At 41.8% G+C, this 21,361-nt stretch overlaps 1 protein-coding gene across 6 annotated transcripts in view; it reads left to right on the top strand.

Annotated features, from left to right (window-relative positions):
• nrxn2a (neurexin 2a) overlaps positions 1-21,361 on the top strand; it is a 143,027-nt gene that overhangs the window by 104,056 nt on the left and 17,610 nt on the right. For all 6 annotated transcript variants that reach the window (XM_015960739.3, XM_015960742.3, XM_015960738.3 and 3 more), the window contains one exon: positions 13,271-13,452. In XM_015960739.3, coding sequence (XP_015816225.1) covers positions 13,271-13,452 — 182 coding nt within the window. The remainder of the gene's footprint in view (positions 1-13,270; positions 13,453-21,361) is intronic.

Here is a 21,361-nt window from a genome sequence, read left to right as displayed (position 1 = left end):
TTCGGCCTTCGTCCAGTCCTTATCAGATGCGGCTCCTGAACAGCACTTGTTTGAAATGCATTTGGCATCAACTTTGGACAATTTGGACTTGGGCTTTTCTTTGATACAGCCACTCTCATGAGCAGACAGAGGTACTTGAAGCTGCTATAGCAAATGTGGAAAACGAATTAGCTTAAAAGGTTTTTGCACATACCTCTCAGCAATGTTCTAACAGTACGGCTATAACTATATTGTGGAAATGAAATAAATAAATAAAATTAGTAAAGTGGTTCTCGGGCACTTGCCTATAAACCTCCATCAATAACACGTATCTGTCCGAAAGCAACTATTGGACCACCTGGTTGCTGATCTCGCCAAACTTCCACACTTCCTTGGGTCCTCCACTCATCACTCACTCACGTATTTATCAGCAGAACACCACTGGTGTGAGAGGTTCTCTGCTCATAATATCAGAGAAGGAGAAGCAGCCAGCTGCTACCACTTCAGCTTTAGAACAAACTACCAGAGTCTCAAAAAGAAAATCACCATTTGAAGTCACGGACAACAAAAGACGTTTGGACCTAGAAAACGGAAACTGGTGTTTAGCGATCTTTCATTTCTTCTGGCAATGTGGGTTTCTGGTGGACACGGACCCAGGGAACACACCCAAATGAGGGGGGACCTTGTTTGCGTTCAATACCTAGCTAGTGTGCAGATTTGCTATAACAGCTTTAAGTTGTTTATTTGGATAAAGGATGTATTTCCTTCTTTCTTTTCTTCTTTGAGATAACTGTGGACAGCCCCACCCCACCCCCATGACCGAGCTCTGTTTGTCGTGGCCAGGTTATATATTTACATATCTAGGATGCCAGGCTACTGATAATTTATCAACGTTTTAAAACCGAAACTACAAGTGACGAGAAACTTAATTTGAAACAAAGTAAAGTTCAAGGATAGAAAATCTCAGTCACAGATGTTTGCCTAACTTCATACGTCTTCTCTCACTGCCTATCTGTTTTTTACCCACAATGCAAATCATTGACTTAGACATGGATCAAAGTGTGTCAGTCTTGTTCCGTTTAATATGATGTCAGATTGCATAATTAGAGATAAAGATTGTGCTTCAGCTCTAGTCTTCTAGATTTATATTCATGTTGTTTTCAGCTCAGCAGAGAATTGACAGATTTGAAGTTTCTGCATCTGGTGCATCCAGAACCTTCACACAGACAAACCACAAACCAACAAGCAGGTTTTCAAGAGCAGAAGTGATGAAGACTCGAGTCTAGCTCCAGTGTGATCACAGAAAAATGTGTTTCAAACCAAGTATTTGCTCGTTCATGATGGGAGACGGTGAACTCTGCTTGCTAAAGTGAAACGTTTTAAGAAGTTAAGAACAGAAATACAGCAGCAGAATTTTACTTCAAGATTCAGGCGATGAGAAGTTTAGAAAGAAGATGGGGTTGAAACTTTTTTGTGAACATTATTAACATTTTAAAAGTGTAAAAGTGTGATTAATGACGTTAACCGGCTTCATCGATATGAAAGTTGGATTCCTCTGCATCATGGAGGAGAGACTATTTGAAGATCGCCTTGGTAACAGACGGTGATCCAGAGTGGTTTATGTTCAGTTTCATCTGAAATTGTCAGCAAAAGACTGACTCTTTCTAATCAAATCCCAAATAAAATATAAATCACACTGAACAATTAGTTTGTCAGGCAGGAGTAATGAAAGCTGACTTCTGTATAAAAATCTAGATTGATATTAAGTTTATGTCCAAATTAAACAGAAAAATTACTTTTCTCTGTCATCTTAAAAATATTCATTTTACCACATCATGTTCTTCACTGACATCCTTTCTGTCTTTTATCCAGTAAATATATATATATATATATATATATATATATATATATATATATATATATATATATATTTGTGTGTGTATTTATTTGTTTAGAGAAGGAATCTGTTAAACCAAAGAACACAGTCCTGATTTTTGTTTCGTCTAAGAAGCTCTGCTGTCCAGTAATTGGCTGTGCAACACGTTACTATGGAAACCGTAGATTGAGATGATGATCTACTGTGGGATGTTTATAGGTAGACATTTAAATCTTAATTTTAATAAAATGCTCTTTATTATAGTCAGAAAGGACCAGAACATTGTGGATTGGAACAATATGGTTAAACGTGGGCTGCATGGTGGCGCAGTGGTTTGCACTGTTGCATCACAGCAAGCTTGACTGACCTGAAAAGAGTCCTAACCTTGACCCAACAGGGATTAGACATCGGTCACGACGCAGGACATTACAGGCACGTCCCAGAAGCGGCTCGCCACGCCACACCGTTAGAGCTCGGATTGGGTTGTAGACAGGAAATCACACATGGAATCAGTGTGAAACATTCTGTAATTTAAACTATTAATTAGGCCATTGCAGAGATGTGATTTAATTTCTATGTAGATTATGTCAATACATGTGACCTAATGGCTTATTTACTTCCAGGGTCTTTTGAGAAGTGCATCACTATGTTTTTCACAGCTGTATTCCTGCCAGTGGAGAGGAACATTAGATATGACAGCAATCAGTGAAATCAAACGTGATTTCTCTTTTCCTCTCTTTGGTTTAATGGAAGATGATGTAAACAAACATTGACCTTTGAAGTCTCAAAGTGTTTCATGATCTTGCGAGTGCAGCGAGGAGGATGGCGGAGAAGCCGCTTCCCAGTGTGGATTGATGCGCGCCCGTTTTGCGCCGCTGACCCATCAGTTTGAACTGGGGGACAGGGCCACCATCTATCATTACTCAGTTTATTTCAGACTGAAAAAGTTAGAAAGTAGTTTAACAATATAAATATTTGAGCCTATGACATCTTTTTTAAAACAAAGTTGAAGCCTAAGAAAATGTAAAGGTGGAATCCGAGTGGGAAAGATTGAAATGTTAAAGCGTGTGCTTGTATAAATGTCTGTTGTCTTCCATTTCAACCTCATCAGAAGCATTTAACAAACTGGATTTTGTGACTGCTCATTGATCCCTCTGCTCATAAAGTATTAGTTAAATTCAATGGAAACATGAAAATTATTTATCTTTCATACATGAAAATAGTGCTTTAGGCCCGTTAACGTGATAATCTTAAAGGAGACCTATTAGGACTTTGTTTTAAGTTGTAATAGTTTTATGTTCGATATCAAACATGTTTACAAAATCCCTCTCGCACAAGAGATCTCAGCAGTTAAATTCTTGACATTTTCAGAACCTTCCAGAATGAACTCTTTAAGGGCTCTGTCACTTTAAGAAAACAAGCTGGAGCTGGCCACGCCTACTGTTCCACGCTCAGACTGCTGTAAGCTGAGAAGCTCTGATATGAAGCTCCAAGTGGCTTGGAGTAGAGCCACTGCTCCTCCAGCCTGTAGAGGTGCGAAGTGAAAAGCTCATTTTAGTCAGAAAACACCTAAAACCAAACACTGATGAAAAATAGATGGACAGATTTAGAGTGTTTTTAGAGGCAGTAGACGCCCAAGTGGCAGCACATAAGGAAGTAAAAGGTGACTATTGTAGAAGTAAGCCCCCTCTAAAGGTGCACCCAATTAATATAATGGCGCTGGAGACAATCTTATCAGATATTGTTACCATGTTAAAAGCTCTCTTGACTGCTCAGACACACGTCAGGACTGCTCTGATCTTAGACTGGGGCCTTCAGCCATTTGGATTGTCTTGGTCAGATTTCCAAGGACAAACAAACAAGCTGACTGTTGAATGTGACGTGCAGGAAATCAGCAAGTGAAGTGAATGAAGCATGCCACACACTTCTCCTATTCCACCATGATAAATGACCTGCACTTGCATAGCGCCTCTCAGAGTAAGGACTCCAAAGCGCTTTACACTACAGTGTATCATTCATCAATTCACACACACATTCACACACTGATGGTGATGAGCTACGATGTTAGCCACAGCTGCCCTGGGGCGCGCTGACAGAGGCATGTTTGTTTACTCCAAAGTCACATTAGATCTTTTGAGAGTTCCTGGTTGAATGTTCTTGTGTGGAATCAGTTCAAGTGTGGTGTTTGCCATGGCGTTGCACACACCGTAGGACCAAAACTGGTATACCTTTGATTTATTTTTTCTTATCACCGCGAGAATGGTCATGAAAAATCATCAATTTAAAAATCCTGCCGTGTGAACCGGACTTCACTCAACTGGGCTACTCTGCTGCAAACAATGGTTTGGGTGACTTTTGCAACAGGAAAAAATAGTCATCTGGAGCTGCACTCCAGTCAGCAAGATTTCACCCCCCCCCCAATCACCTGAAGACTTCAGAGGGAGAAAGCCTTAACGTTATAATAGAGAATAAATGGTTGTTTGAAGTGAGTGCCGTGCTGCAGACATTCAATTTGAACACTGGCAGTGTGAATGCATCTCCCTGAAAGGAGCAGAAACAGCAGTTCAGCCATAATAAAGCTGAAGTCAGCGAGTGCCAGGTGCATGATGTGTGCTAACTTAAAATTCATTTAAGATTTTCAGCCCAGTGTTTTATTGATGTGATTGATTTTTATCCCTAAAGCCAGTGAACAACATTGTACTATTTACATGATACCACTTTCCAACTTGAACACTATATTTCAGCTGGGAGGGCATATGTTCTCTCTGACAGTTCTTGGCTCAACTATTTACTCTCATCATTTCACTAAGCTGTATCTAATGGGACATGGGGGGAAGTACGCTTTGGATAATATAAGTCAGATAAAAAATTAGAACTCAGAACACATGCAAATCCTGCTCAAATTAAAGAATCCATTTGATTCATATGCTCTTCATTCCAAAAAGATGCACAAAACAGCACACACAATCCGACATACTGGACAATAATGGAGGCTGGAATTCATCCAAAATATTTATTGACAATAAAATTACCAGATATCATCTTAATGGCTGAGAGAGACGGACTGTCTGCTCTGTGTTTACACTGCTACAGCTGGAGCTGCCACTTACATGATTCACATTCATTATTAATTTTTTTATTTTTTAGCCAATAAACTCATGATTACAGGTATTGTGAGCAGTAATAGGCACTCAGGCTTTTTAAAACGCTCCATAACCGTAAGCACAAAGGTGTTGTTGTCGTTCTCTCCAACCTTTTCATACCTAGTGTTACATGTGATGCTAATCAACGCCGACATCTCAGTGTGTCTTTCTCGTGAACGTGTTTCTTTTTCCTGCACATTCAGCTGGCTGGGAGAAGGAAATGAAAAGGACAGGATGTTTCAGTGGGTAGCATGCGTTCTGGCTTAAACAAGTGCTCCATACTGATACGTTTGTCGTGCAAGGATCCATTAAGGCAGTCGTGATGGAAAACTGAGAGTTTAATTGGCCCTAGAATAACTCATTTAAATTTTAAAATCTGTAATATTTTTGCTCTTTGATACAATAAACTAGAAATAAAATGTGCGTTATAATCAAGCAGCAGCTCATTTTTCACATATTTAAAGGCCTGTTTGCCATCTGAATTTTTTTTTTCAAGGTTATTTCTAGTGTTGATGTGATACTGTACTCAGATTATTGAGAATCTCCAAGCATGCCTTATTATTCCAGCACAGATGCCTGGTATGGCCATGAGAGAAAAGGGAAGCAGAGCGCTCCCACGTGACATCCTGCAAAGCCCCGCATGCTGAGGTGTTTCAGAGCTCAACAATCCAGCTCCAGCGGCTTCATTCGATGCAAGCCTAACTCAGAGGGGAAGAGTTAGTTGGGAGTCAAACAGCGAGGCAGAAAGGTGTAATGAAATGCTTCAATGTCATTACGAATGCAGGAACTGCCGTCTATAGATAGAAGCCTTCGTGTTTTCCTCCAGGTGCATTAATATTCCATATTTCATGATGTGCATAACAGGGGTGCATGTTAACCTCCATCGTCCTGCCGTTTCACTTTTCTGCTGCTCAGTTTTGTACAATGCTTTAAGCTCCGGTTTTGTAGCTGCTTGGAGGGAGCTACACTTTCCTAGAGAATGTATTTTCGTAAAATCTGCGATCACAACGAAGTGTCTCTGTCACAAATTGTAGATTAGTGTCAATGTTGATGGACGTATGAAAAGTCTTTTGTTCTACATTTGTTAATATTTAATTTATCTCTATTAAAGAGAACATATTCTGAAGTTATACTACTTATATGACCTACTCAAAACATGTTTTTGCCCAAAATCCTTCTCACATAAAGCCACTTCATTGGCTTTACTTGACATTTTCAGTACCTTCCTGAATGAGTCACTTTACGACTGGCCACACCCACCCATTTCCTGATTGGCTGAGTTTTTGTCACATGTGAAACTAAAGGCCACATTCCTGCTTACCCTAACTAAATCCGTGTGTTAACATGTGGGACAGCAGTAGCTCAGGAGGTAGAGCGAGTTGTCCAATAATCAGAAGAGTGAAAGTTCAATCCCAACTCCAACCAGAGAATGCTGCTGTTGTGACCTTGGGTGAGACACCTAAACCAACTTGCCTGCTGGTGGAGGTGAGAAGGACAAGTGGTGCCAGTTTTCGGCAGGCCTTGTCTCTACAAGTGTGCCCCAGGGCATCTGTGGCTATATAACTCATCATCACCAGTGTGTGAATGGAGGAATGACTGACTGTGTTGTGAAGCACCTTTCAAATCAAATCAAATCAAATTTTATTTATATAGCACATTTCATGCATAGGATGAGGTCTATTCAGGGGTTCTGGAGAGGAGGGTCCGTCGGATTGTTGAACCTCAGATTCAGGAGGAGCAATGTGGTTTGTGTCCTGGCCATGGAACACTGGACCAGCTCTATACCCTTAGGGGGGTCCTGGAGGGTGCGTGAGAATTTAACCAACCAGTCTACATGTGTTTTGTGGATTTGGAGAAGGTGTTTGACCGCGTCCCTCGGGGGGCCCTGTGGGGGGTACTCTGGGAGTATGGGGTACCAGGCCCTCTGATACGGGCTGTTAGGTTCCTGTATGACCGGTATAAGAGCTTGGTCCACATTGCCGGCAGTAAGTCGGGCTCGTTCCCAGTGAGAGTTGGACTCCGCCAAGGCTGCCCTTTGTCATCAATTCTGTTCATAACCTTTATGGACAGGATTTCTAGATGCAGCCAAGGTGTGGAGGGCATCTGTTTTGCTGGCCTGAGGATCAGGTCTCTGCTTTTTGCAGATGATGTGGTCCTGTTGGCTTCATCAGAACGTGATCTTCAGCTTTCGCTGGAGCGGTTCACAGCCGAGTGTGAAGCAGTTGGGATGAGAATCAGCTCCTCCAAATCTGAGACCATGGTCTTGATTAGGAAAAGGGTAGAATGCCTTCTCCGGGTCAGGGATGAGGTCCTGCCCCAAGTGGAGGAGTTTAAGTATCTCGGGGTCTTGTTCACGAGTGAGGGAAAACTGGAACGTGAGATCGATAGGCGGATTGGTGCTGCATCTGCAGTGATGCGGGCGTTGTACCGGTCTGTCGTGGTGAAGAGAGAGCTGAGTCAGAAGGCGAAGCTCTCGATTTACCGGTCGATCTACGTTCCTACCCTCACCTATGGTCCTAAGCTTTGGGCAGTGACCGAAAGAACGAGATCGCGGATACAAGCGGCCGAAATGAGTTTTCTCCGAAGAGTGGCTGGGCTCTCCCTTAGAGATAGGGTGAGAAGCTCGGTCATCCGGGAGGGGCTCGGAGTAGACCCGCTGCTCCTCCACATCGAGAGATGCTAGTTGAGCTGGCTCGGGCATCTGGTCAGGATGCCTCCTGGACGCCTCCCTGGTGAGGTTTTCCGGGCACGTCCAACCGGGAGGAGACCTAAAGGTAGACGCAGGACACGGTGGAGGGACTATGTCTCTCACCTGGCCAGGGAACGCCTTGGGATTCCCCCGGAGGAACTGGCCCAAGTGGCTGGGGAGAGGGAAGTATGTGCCTCTCAACTTAGGCTACTGCCCCTGCAACCCGACTCCGGATAAGCGGATGGATGGATGGATGGATGCAACACAAAGTGCTTAACAGATTAAAATGGCCCATTTAACCCACATTCCCTCCCTTTCCCACACTTAAAACAATTGTGATAGTTTCACCCCCAATCCACAACCACTCCCAGGCAGGCACACACACACACACACACACACACACACACACACACACACACACACACATAAAACATTAAAAGACCACAGTAAACACTAGCCTGAGCTCAGATTGGACAGGTAATGAAAGGCATGCCATCAAGGGAGCCATCTGCCATGACAGCAGCAGATTGACGCCAGCAGGCAAGACACCAATCCAGGGCGCCCTGAGATGGAAGGTGGCAACCCACACCACTACCTGGGCACAACCCTAGGAGTGCCCCAGCCTCCGCCAACGACCACCGGTCCCGAGGCAGAGGGCTCCACAGAGGAAACACTGGAAGGATTAAAATATGTGACATGTAAAAAAGCATGTACAAGAGCTACTATGGAAAATATCTAAAATGTATGATGTAAAATATCCATTAAAATGTGATTAAACAAATAAAACAACATAAATGTGTAACACAACAGTAATTAAAAATAATTAAATAAGTAAAACAAGCAATGCCATAAAAAGTAATCAGTTGAAAGCTAAACTAAAAAGGTGGGTCTTGAGCCTGATCTTAAACACATGAACGTTCTCTGCGACCGTGAGATCCTTCGGCAGCCCGTTCCACAGGCGAGGGCCGTAATAACTAAAAGACGCCTCGTCGTGAGTGTGTGTCCTGACTTTAGGAATGACAAGGAGACGGCTGCCAGAGGAGGACCGCGAGGGTTCATATGGTAAAAGCAGTGGCGAGAGATAAGACAGGCCAAGACCATTAAGACACTTAAAAACCATTAAAAGTGTCTTAAAATCGATCCTGAAACGTAAGGGGAGCCAGTGCAGTGATTCTAAAACCGGAGTGATGTGCTCCCGCAACATGGGGGTTGTATAGAACTCTAAGAAGGCACTATACAAATACAGGCATTTTACCATTTAACGTGCGGTCTCATTAAAACTGAATTATTGCCTTAGTCTGACTCAAGTTCAACCAAATTGCTCCTGGTCGAACTACGGTCCCCAGATAATGTGGTTAGTAAACCAAACTTCATGGAAACAACACCCCAATTTAGCTGAGCCCTGGCCCTGGTCCATAAATAAAACATCAACATGTGGCCCCGTGGATGTGAGTTGCAGATCCCTGCATGTTTGGTTTCAAATCCAAAATAATACAAACTATCAAACTCAGTAACTAGGTCAATAGCCCTGATGGCTGATGTGCAGAAAAGAAAAGATTATTGACAGCTGTGTTTTAGCTGGATGAGCAGTAATGTATTCTCACGTGAAGCCTTCTTTTCTCACTGTGCTGAAGTGCGATGTAGTTCATCTTCAGTAGAAAAAAGAATTGTTTGTGAAATGTTTAACATGAGTTGGAATAACTTTAATTCGAGCTTTGTTGGTTGAGGTCAAAAAATGATTTTTAAGTTCATACAAGAATCTTCTGAGGCTTTAGACCTCTGGGTCCAGGAGACGATATCTAACACTGACTTTTCCCCACAGCTTAGCTAGCTGCTGCTGTTGAACAACAAGGAGGATTTCAGCCTAAAGAGCGCTAGCTGCTACATACTTATTTGATTATTCAGGCGGCTGCAGACTAATAGTTCTGTTGCTGGAACTAAACCGAAGAATCTCAGCAGAATGAAAATTAATTTGGCCAAGGCTTTCTGTGCAACCAGTAAGGAATTGGTTCAGAGGGAAAATATGAGCTAACCGTCTCAGTGCACAGAAAGCATATTAGTATTTTTTATTCAGCACAAGCATTTAGTTCAGCAGTCGTAACCATTTTATGCATTTACAAATGAATAGTTCAGATCTTATTGAAAGATTAACAGCAGCTAACTAAATTAAGCTAGCTCAGTGAACAACCTCAGTTTGAAGAAGTAGCTATGATTAGCACCCTAAGCTAACAGCTGATCAGAAAGCAGTTATAGTTGTAAAACAACGCCAGTCATAAATCTGTGCTGGTAATAGTGTTTTGTCATTCAGAATAATGTGTGGTCATTTGCATAATACACATTAGCAAAGGATAGTTGTAGGATGTTTGGTTCAATACATTTTGGAAATATTCATTTTTATTTTATTTTTAAATAAACAGACTCCATTTAACTGTTTATTTCAAGAATATTTTTAAATATCTACATAATTTGTAAATGATTTCAGAAACGCATAAACAAACTAAAGGGATTATTTCCTCATCAGTGCATTTCGTACAGTTCTAAAACAGACAGATATGATCATGGATCTGAGTCACTAAGGGCCATTATATACTTGCTGTTTAACGACATAAATGCGTGTTTTAAATGGCTGCCACGCATAACTTGGTCGATTTGAAGCGTCATTTTTGCGCATCTCCTGAAATTAACATGATGCGTCCGAACGCTGCAATATACGAGTAACCAGTAGGTGAAGTTGACAAAGCGAGCAAGGCACACTCACCATGGGGACTCCGTCTCTGGTTTAGAGCTATTTCACACCATCTTTGATGCCGCTGCTGTCTTGATCTCAAAATTAACCAGTTAGTGAGCTCTTTTGTTGGCGCCATGTTTGTTTTGGTTGTACCCACAAACCTGGCTCTCTATCTGGTCAGAGTCTTGTGGAACATTCTAACACATCATGCAGCGCAGTAGGGATGAGCCGGATACTCGTTTCAAATGGGTATCCGGTACGGATAAAGTATTTTTGACGAATACGAGCATGAAATGAGTAAAACTCGTAAATATCTGTAATTGTGCTGAAGGAATATTCTTATTGGGTAACTGACTGTCTTCACGCTGTGTGATTGACCAGTCACATAGTGCACCCACCCCTCTCTACACACAAAACTGCAGCCGGGAGCTCAGTCCATCCACCCATCCATGCACACACAGACAGTAACGGATCTCTCTGTGTTTGCTTTGCTGTTGCTCACGTTTCTTCAGAACTCCCTAGGTTTTCTTCAGCTCGCCTCATTTTGGTTTAATATTTAAAGTTACTTTTTCATAACATACGTGGTGCATTTGACAAGACAGCTGAAAACGGCTTGTGCTGCATCCGCTACGCTCGGGTTCTCTCTCTCTCTCTCTCTCTCTCTCTCTCTCTCTCTCTCTCTCTCTCTCTCTCTCTCTCTCTCTCTCTCTCTCTCTCTCTCTCTCTCTCTCTCTCTGTATGTATGTATTAATTCATGCACTTAAATATTAATGTTCTGATTTTATTGAAAAACTTGTTCTGTAATAGTTCCTCTACTATTGTGATCAAAAACATTTAATCTCAATTCCGAGGCTGCTCTGTAAATAGTTTTCAAATAAACAATATGCATAGCAACTTCTGATCAATCCATATCAATCTCAGACTTAAAATAATGTATTAATGTAAACCACACCCACTTTTGGTTAAACTACGCCCACTTCCAGGTTAGGCCACGCCCACTCTGAGACAGATACAGATAATTTAGATGGTTGAATACAGATACAGGTACAGATACAGATAGTGGTGTACTCGCTCATCCCTGCAGTGCTGTGCTGTGTAGCAGCAAGTATGTGAACGTGTGCCAACGCGAGGTTAAACGGCAAGTATATCCCGGCCCTAAAAGTGCTTCTTTGATCTACAAGATACTCCTCCTGTTGTGTAGTTAACCTAAATGTTCAAACTGATTTAGAGACAAGTGGATGTGTGAGCAAAACAGAGCAAGTCTCTGAACACGAGTAGAGACCTAAAATACTATCTAATGTCAAATTTCAGCTCGTGACACCCTTCCAGGACACCTCATCAGCGTAGTGAAATAGATTAGTAGCTGTGTGAGTTTTTATCTTCTACCTATTTGCTGTGTTTAAGACAGACATATTGAATATTTGGAAATGCATCCCAGAGTCCGTCTGTGCCAGAAGCAGCGAGGTTCCTGTCATTATGCTGTGAAAGAAAAGTAATTTAATTGAGGGGGAAAGAGGACAGACTAAGAGGCCAGATGTAGATAACATTTACTAAAAGGAGGAAACTAATAAACCCACTCGTCCAGACTCTTTGATGTGACTAATGTTACTGGCTCACATTTGACTGCAAATCCAAGGCATTAATTAAGATTAACGCAGTAAGAAATAATTGACTTTCAGAGAAGTCACCCTTTCAATTAAATTCAAAGTCAGAAGGCGTTGTCGAACCCGTCTGATGATGTGTTTAATGTTAAAATAAGAACCCACTAGCAGGTCATTTTGTCAACTGGAAACCTTTGTTAGGCTGAGCAGAAAACAAAGATTTTTTTTACACGGGGGTTTGAGGTGCAGGAAGACGTCTGCCATAAATCTAGTTTTTGAGTCATGCAGGAAATTGTTGTTTCTACCAACATGTTTATGAAGATTGTAGGAGGATTTTTCCTCATTTGCAATCAGCACACATTAAGTCCAAACTTTGACATGATTTAAATTTGTGTGGGTTATAAAGATGGATTACGGTTCTGCTTATGATACCCCTCACACAAACGGAGGAATTTTGCAGCCTTTTTAATGAACAGTCTGAGGAATAAAACACTTCACATCACACAGAGGTGTCTGATTTACAAGCCAGCCGATTCAAGCTCATGCCTGCATAGATTTTTTTTTCTCAGGTGTTTTTGCAATTCGAACTAGACTTGTAAATGACAAATTAACATGAATACGCCTCATTTATCCAGAATCAGTCTGAGTGGAGAGGAATAACTTAAGGCATAAAAGTTCAGGCAGCAGGTGCTTTGCTTTGCACCTGCCTCACACTGATGAAGCAGGTGGAGGGATTTAAGTCGGCTTAAATCAATTAGATCACTTCATTTATTACGCTGCATGGTGCATATTGATTCAAATTTAGAGATCTGTCAGAAAAGGTTTAATTTGAATTGTTTTTATTAAACTGCAGCTAAAATAGTTGAAATTTAAATGAAAAGACAGTGTCTGTCACTATCTTCATAAAAGAAATGAGCCCACTTTAAAAAAAACTCTTTTAGTTTATTCATAAAATAGAAATCATAATTATTTAAACTTCTTCTACACAAATTGATGCTATTATGTGGAGGTCCGGGTTTACAGTCGTGTGGTATATAAATAAATGTACTTCCTGTTTAATTCAAAATCACTGAAAAAGATTAATTTATATTTTTGTTACCTTAACAGTAATATCATTAAAATGTAACATATGTTTCCATAAACAAATAGGACACATGAAATGGGGAAAACAAATAAAGGTGTGAGAACCCTAATTTAACCCTGTAAACAATTAATATTTTATGTTTCTGTCTGTCTTCTCATTTTCATTCCTAGCTGGGACCACATATATCTTTGGGAAAGGTGGGGCCCTCATCACGTTCACCTGGGCCCCCAACGAGCGGCCGAGCACCCGGGCCGACCGGTTAGCGGTGGGCTTCAGCACTCAGCAGAAGGAAGCCATTTTGGTGCGGGTGGAGAGCACGCATGGTCTTGGAGACTTCCTTCAGCTGCACATCGTAAGAACACATTTTATATGTGCAATGATCAGTTTTATCTATTTGTATCTTTTTTTACTGAGGTATGAAGAAAACATAAACATTTTAACCTGCAAGACTTATTCAAATTCAAATCATATTATTATTAGTAGTAGCAGTAGTATTAATAGCAGACTTTGTATTTTTTATTTTAATGCCATGGACGACTGTAAGAACATAAAACTACTGTAGCAGGTAAAAAATATTTAAATAATATAAAACATACAGAAACTTGAAGGGTATAACAATAATTACGGTGGCCCACAAGGTTCAACAAATGACAAAAGCCACAACAATAGAAGTTATGCTAATACCTAATTTAAGCTAAAGACAGGAGGAAATGATAGATGACAGCATTGGAGACCAAGGCTTCATTGATAAATCTTGCCCACACAAAACTTGCATAAGTCCTTTCCTATGCAAACTTTGTGATTTAAAAAAATAAAATGTGGAGGGAAAGTGTGCAGAACCTTAAGCAAAATCTGACACTGGTGTACGCACAATTTGGAGATGAGGAAACTGGCAGCGTAGCTGGTGAGATAGCAAAATGGTCAGTTTAAGGCAGGGGTGTCAAACTCATTTTAGCTCAGGGGCCACATTGAGGGAAATCTAGTCCCAAGTGGGCCGGACCGGTAAAAGTAAATTAAAAACAACTTCAGATTGTTTTCTTTGTTTTAATACAATCAATATAAAACAAGGCTGGAGCCTGAGGACAGTGTAGTACAAGTACAACACCTGAAGTGTACTTGAAAATTTGAAAAAATGAAAATAAAAAAAACATTCCTTAGTGATTCTAAGAGCTTACAGATCACATGGCTAGATCTGTTTCATGCAGCACTTAAAGTATATTGGACTCATTTTACTTTACATCTTTTAGCTTTCACCAGCACATCAATATCAGAAGTCACATCCTGAGTGGCGGCCAACTTCAGGATGTGATTCAAGTTCTTGTGGGAGCCTTGAGCGCAGCTTTGTTTTATTTATACTCGTTACAGAGAAAACTTGCTCACATAGATAAGTTTATTTTCACTCTGCATTGTAAAGTATGAAAATAAAGTTTACACAACCATCTCGCGGGCCGGAGTTAACCCGTTTGCGGGCTGAATTCCGGCCCGCGGGCCATATGTTTGACACCCCTGGTTTAAGGTTATACTTTTAACCCCTCACACACACACACACACACACACACACACACACACACACAGATGCAGCCCCCAGCTCCGTCTCAGGACTGAGAATAAAAATAAGAACCTGAATAAAAGTATGTTGCTTTTAAAAATTCTATGATGTTTGATTGATGTTAACATTTTCAAATAGCTTATTGGTGCATTAATTGTCCGATGTGCCATGACACGTATGGTGTAAACCATAGCATAGACTATAACGGCTTGTATTAGCCACAAAGCCTGCAGCGCTGCCAGCCATGCAGTGCTGACGCACCTGCAACTTTTGATGAGTCTCGGGTTTACTGCAACCAGCTCATTCCAGCTGGAATTAGCCAATCAGCTGGCTGATATTAGTTTGATGTAATAAATAATATATGTAATTTCTTGCTTAAAGCCACTTTGTGTTGAATTAAAGGTTTTATATCATTCTTAGATCAGGAATACCTCAGCGATCCCTGAGCACCATAATGTAACCGTTGTGGACGGCGTCATTAAGATGATCATTGCCATCTTCTCCTTTGCCTTCGCCATCAGATCTGAACACTTCTTTTTCAGGTTTTAAATTTACATTATATGTTTGTCACAGATCTCTCCATCTGCCGCTCCCACAGCAGTTACAATGCTGTGCAAGTTGAAGGCAATAAAACCTTTTTCTGTGCCTCTACCTCACCCACAGGCACCTCGATTTCAGCACAGTAAAAGCCCCAGGATCCTTACGTTTTGGTTTAATTACGGTAGTAGCATAAATTCTATTTTAGCATAGTTTCTGGCTGACCACAGCTTAATTGTAGGTTTCCTCATTGATTTGCAGCTTTTTATGCCTTTGAACTTTCTGGTAGAGGAATAGAAAGCAAAGTGAGAACATTTATGACAAAGTCAACACAAAGCTTCCTCATGGTGCTAAAAGGCTTCACCTGTAAAAGACGAAAAGTCAAGTGAAAAATACTTAACCCTCCATTTCTCTATTTATAAATAAAGTTTTTATCTAGATGATGCTATTATTCTTGGCACTCAAACATCACAGCTTGTATGAGTCACTCATTTGTCGCATCTGAGTCCAAATATTGAAGTAAAACTGGAACAAAAAATGTAGACCGGCACATAGCGATTTTCCAGGAGATGTGTTTTAAGATGAGTGTCTGCTGATTGACACGACGTGGCTCAACAGCTGCCAGTTTGTTTTTTGGATGCCTGTTCGAACATTTGATCACAAGATGGGTGTGCCGCGATAGCAACCAGACTGGAGATCTGTCAGATGTCTGTGAGTGGCGCAATAATTAAAATCACATCTGTTGTCTATTGACAAAAACTAAACAGCTAAGTAATGCTTTGTGGATTCACACTAACCACACCATCCTTCAGGTCCTTTAAATTTATGCAGCTGAAGATTTTCAATAAATGTGTGCAAAGATAGCACTCAGAGTCCTGTTTATATAAATAATGTGCAATACAGTCAAAAGTCAGTATAGAATAGAATAGAAGAGAAGAGAAGAGAAGAGAAGAGAAGAGAAGAGAAGAGAAGAGAAGAGAAGAGAAGAGAAGAGAAGAGAAGAGAAGAGTGTTGTTGTACAAGGTACAGAGAAATTGGAGTGTCACTCCCTTTGGTGAAAATCGTAAAAGAATACAGGAATTAATATAAATCTAGACCCCACATCTGTATATGAGATGATTGATATCCTGCTAGAACAAAAATCAAAATAAAATCTAGGCTGCAATAAACAGCTTATAAAAGGAACTCTGGGTATTTTGGGCTGAGTAACCCGTGTTCTGTTCCAAAGGGAGGGTTTGTCTTTATGATTTATCGCTATTGTTGAGGTCATGTAACCGTTTTATCAGAATCCAAGGTAAATACATCTCTATATTGCCATGTAGCTTAACAACAATCAGTGTTTTGTTATATTTATCCATGTGTGCTAGTCTGTTCGTCCTCTGAGGCACTCGTCATTTTCAGTCCAAAGTCCTCCCCTGCATCATTATTTTTTAACTGCCTGATTTCAACTGTAATAGTTTTAAAGTGACACTGACCTTACCTGACTTGCCAGTAAATGCATAGATTGCAGCAGGCAGGAAAAAGGGCAGAGAGGTTGTTTTTTTTCACAGCTTCTGCCAAATCTCTTACAACCGGACAGATTGCTTGACACCTTATTACCACTCAGTGGAAGAAGATCTAGAAGAGCTCAGAGGCTGTTGCAGTGGACTTTTAGTTTCTTAACTAAAGCTGCATGTCACTTCTTCTTCCTTATTTGTTTTTGCATTATATCACATTCTTGTTTTACATTTCGAATGGCCTGCTGAAGAACGGCAAAGGACGACAAAAAGAGACAGAACACCTCTGGCCAAAATAAGACCGTCCACAAGGGAGAGTTGAAAATAATAAAGAAAACAGATGATTTATGACTTTTACCAGCTGGAGGGATTTGTGTGAATCAGATAAAATGCCTTGGGGTTAAAATCCTTTCCTCCGATCCTCTTCACATATCAGTGTTTTATTTGAAAGTGCGACATAATCAATACTCACAGTAGGAATTTGGACCAACAGAAGACCGCTCCATTTAAATTGTCGCTGCAGTAGCACTGAAACTCTGGCTCAGAGACCAGTTATTCTGAATCAAACCATCGCCATATTCACTGAAGAGCACATTACAGAAGCTAATTCTGGTCTCAGATGGTCATGTTCTTAATGAGTAACTAAGAGATGAAACAAAAAGAAATTTCATTGTGCAAAATGATGAGAATTAAAGAAGCTTGAGAAGTGTTGCAGCACAGCCGCGCTTCAAACCACAGAGATGCTGTGGAGACTGATTTGGTAACCAGATGAGGTCTGGAAGCTGCTTTCTTATGCATTTCCATAACATATTCATCAAGTAATGGGCAAAGCAAGCTGAATCTCAAAATTATACATTTCAGTAAATATTGGGGGACGGGGTGGTCTGTCTGGGAACGAGTTTGTTCCAGATGTATTATTCATTTCATACTTGCAGGTAGATAAGAGAGGTGCAAATAGAGTCATGGTAAAAACAAAATATCCCCTCATTATGAACCTGAGTTTCACAGATCAGAACAGAATCTGGCCCTTTGCAAGGTCCAGGAAGATTTAAATCTTACTTCAAATGTAAAAATTAATCCCACTACAAATGATACCATGTCAGTAATGAGAAAGCATAAACAAAACAAAACGGACCATTTTTTGGTGGTTCTAAAAAAGGGGACAGTGGGATCACCTTTAGAAAAGGAAGGTTTTTGCTGGTGTGGATCATTTGTGTGTAAACACACTACCAGTGTGAGAGTCTCATGAAGAAAATTATCAGTTCATTTATGCATGAGAGGTTCTAGCTGTTGGATCATGAGTTGCACTTACTTTTTCACACACAGCTTTTCTATTTTTCTCCCATGTTTGTTTGAAGTTGAAGATTAGGCAAAACTCCCCTTATGCATCCATTTGTGCTGCCATGTGAGTCTCTGCATCTATAAACACTCCAGAAATTAAAAAGCCAGTCAGTTTTCTGTCTGTGTTCAGTTTTAGGAATTATGTTCCTAAAATGAACAGTTTCAAAAAGTCCTCGTTTGTGATGTCACAAATAGGGAAATTAGTATAGAGCCACCACTCACATGCAAGAGAGAGCTGCTGCTGGAGGAGTAGTGGCTCTCCTCAGAGCCCCTCCAGCATGTATATCTGAGCTTCTCAGCCAATAGCAGCCTGAGCAGGGGATGGGTGGGTGTGGCCAGCAACAACTTGTTTTCTTAAAAGGATAGAGTCCCGAAACGGCTCATTCTGGAAGGAACTGAAACTGTTAGAATAAAACTGATGACATTTCTTTATGGGAGAACGATTTTGCTCACAACTTTCATGAACATGTTTCGACAAAGAACTGTTATAACTTAAGAAAAATGTCATAATAATATGTCTTTTTAACCATCTATCTAATTAAAAGAAACCTGGTTGTCTCTGAAGCCGGAAATGTTGCTTTGGTACATTGCTGTGGTGATGTTCCATCAAGCTGGACCTGTAGAGTTGTAGCGTTAGTGCGTTCCTGGGACTCCGCTGCTGTAGAGCTCCGACGCCGCAGATCTCAAATGGCTTCTTCTGGGCTGTTAGCTTTGTAAGTAACGTTGGTTACGTGATCATCTGTGAAGCCGGAAACAGGTTCACAGTGCGGCGGAGCAGCTGGTCGTTTCATAGCATTCAAATGAGGATAACTGAGGATACGCGCCAGAGCTTAATTTGTCTTATTTTGAAAGGACACGTTCCAATAAGTGTCTTGTAGTATCCAGCAACTCAATAGTTATGCTAACTTTTTAGCTATCCATCCATCCATTTTCATCCGCTTATCCGGAGTCGGGTTGCAGGGGCAGTAGCCTAAGGCGAGAGGCCCATACCTCCCTCTCCCCAGCCACTTGGGCCAGCTCCTCCTGGGGAATCCCAAGGTGTTCCCTGGCCAGGTGAGAGACATAGTCCCTCCACCGTGTCCTGCGTCTACCTTTAGGTCTCCTCCCGGTTGGACGTGCCCGGAAAACATCACCAGGGAGGCGTCCAGGAGGCATCCTGACCAGATGCCCTAGCCACCTCAACTGGCTCCTCTCGATGTGGAGGAGCAGCGGGTCTACTCCGAGCCCCTCCCGAATGACCGAGCTTCTCACCCTATCTCTAAGGGAGAGCCACTCTTCGGAGAAAACTCATTTCGGCCGCTTGTATCCGCGATCTCGTTCTTTCGGTCACTACCCAAAGCTCATGACCATAGGTGAGGGTAGGAACGTAGATCGACCGGTAAATCGAGAGCTTCGCCTTCTGACTCAGCTCTCTCTTCACCACGACAGACCAGTACAATGCCCCCATCACTGCAGATGCAACACTAATCTGCCTATTGATCTCACGCTTCAGTTTTCCCTCACTCGTGAACAAGACCCCGAGATACTTAAACTCCTCCACTTGGGGCAGGACCTCATCCCTGACCCGGAGAAGGCATTCTACCCTTTTCCGAATCAAGACCATGGTCTCAGATTTAGAGGAGCTGATTCTCATCCCAGCTGCTTTACACTCGGCTGCGAACCGCTCCAGCGAAAGCTGAAGATCACGTTCTGATGAAGCCAACAGGACCACATCATCTGCAAAAAGCAGAGACCTGATCCTCAGGCCAGCAAAACAGATGCCCTCCACACCTTGGCTGCATCTAGAAATCCTGTCCATAAAGGTTATGAACAGAATCGGTGACAAAGGGCAGCCTTGACGGAGTCCAACTCTCACTGGGAACGAGCCCGACTTACTGCCGGCAATGCGGACCAAGCTCTGACACCGGTCATACAGGGACCTAACAGCCCGTATCAGAGGGCCTGGTACCCATTCTGCATCATAGAAGAGTACCATAATCAATTATAGTGGAATGTGGTTTTGTTATTTTAATGGTGGCACCAGCGCAGCATCCAGATCTGTCAGAGCAGTGTTCTCCACATTTACCGGGTAGGAAACTTTGATCTGCCTTTATGTGGTACTGCAGAGCTGAGCGCTGGAGTTATAACCTGAGATCTAACCCGAACCGAATCAGCCCGATCGGTTCTGTTGGATTTGGGCCGTGAGTTATGTTAATTGAGCGGGTTGCCGCATGGCGCACTCCGCTTGCTCAATCAGCGAGGGAGAGAGAGAGAGAGAGAGTCTGCTCACACAAAAGAGAGGATCGGTGGACGCTCCTCCAAACACGCGTTATTATTTTCATAATTTCATTATTGTTTCTCCTGGAAGCGCTCAGTCAGACCAAGTGCTGAGATGTCGGGAGATCCAGTCTTGGGGAGGGAGCGGGGTGAGTGACGGCAGCTGCAGCGTAACCTGTCTCTTATTTAGGGACACTGAGAAGTTAAAAGAAGAGAGAAATGGAAGATAGAAGTTCTTGTTCCACTTTATTCTTTTGTTTCATGATGATAAACTGATGTTAAATTCAGCTTAAAGAGAAACTGGAAGGAAGCTTTGGTTCATTTTAAGTTACAGGAGATCTTGTTTCCTATCTGCTCCTCCAGACAAAGCATGGACATGAGGGTTACATGGTGAGGGTCACACAGGACAGGTTAGTGCAGTCACACAGCCCAAGCTGGAGGGGGACAGGTGCTGTTCTTCTTTATATTGCAAGCTTGTGTGTTATGTGCATTACAGCCAGTGATCCAAGCAGCAGCAGCAACCAACCCCCACCCCCACCCCCCTCCGGCCCTCTTGCTTCTGGGTCTTTTTTGTGAGTGGCCCTCGGACCATTATAATTGAGGACCCCTGTCCTTAGGGTATAGAGCTGGTCCAGTGTTCCGCGGCAGGATGAAAACCACATTGGTCCATTTTGTTTTCTGACTTTTTAGCTAGCAAGCCTTTATTTTAGCACCAATGTTCGAAGTACAAAATAAGAAAATTAAAGGCAGAAGTGGTCGTATGCAATTTACAACTTCCTGGTGTTACCTTTTTAAAACATTCGCTGTGCTGCATCTAGCATCATAGACAACATAGTAAACACAGAGATTCTCCTGAACTGAGTTCAATAACGCCATCAATCAACCAATGGCCATTAAATGATATAATTCCTCAAATAAATGCTGTTTTTAAACACCACCATCTCGAGTTGCTTCATAAATGAACATGCCACCGCTGTTGTGCTCCTTGCAAGTTTCAGTCCCAGCTCTGTTAGCACAGACCTGATGAAAAGAGGACTTGGGCAACCGAGAACACCTTTTACAATGCGCCGCCCCTTCACATT

This window comes from Nothobranchius furzeri, chromosome 10 (genome assembly GCF_043380555.1).
Source record: "Nothobranchius furzeri strain GRZ-AD chromosome 10, NfurGRZ-RIMD1, whole genome shotgun sequence".
Lineage (NCBI taxonomy): Eukaryota > Metazoa > Chordata > Actinopteri > Cyprinodontiformes > Nothobranchiidae > Nothobranchius > Nothobranchius furzeri.
Note: the sequence above shows the minus strand (reverse complement) of the source record. Positions and strands in the feature narration are given on the sequence as shown.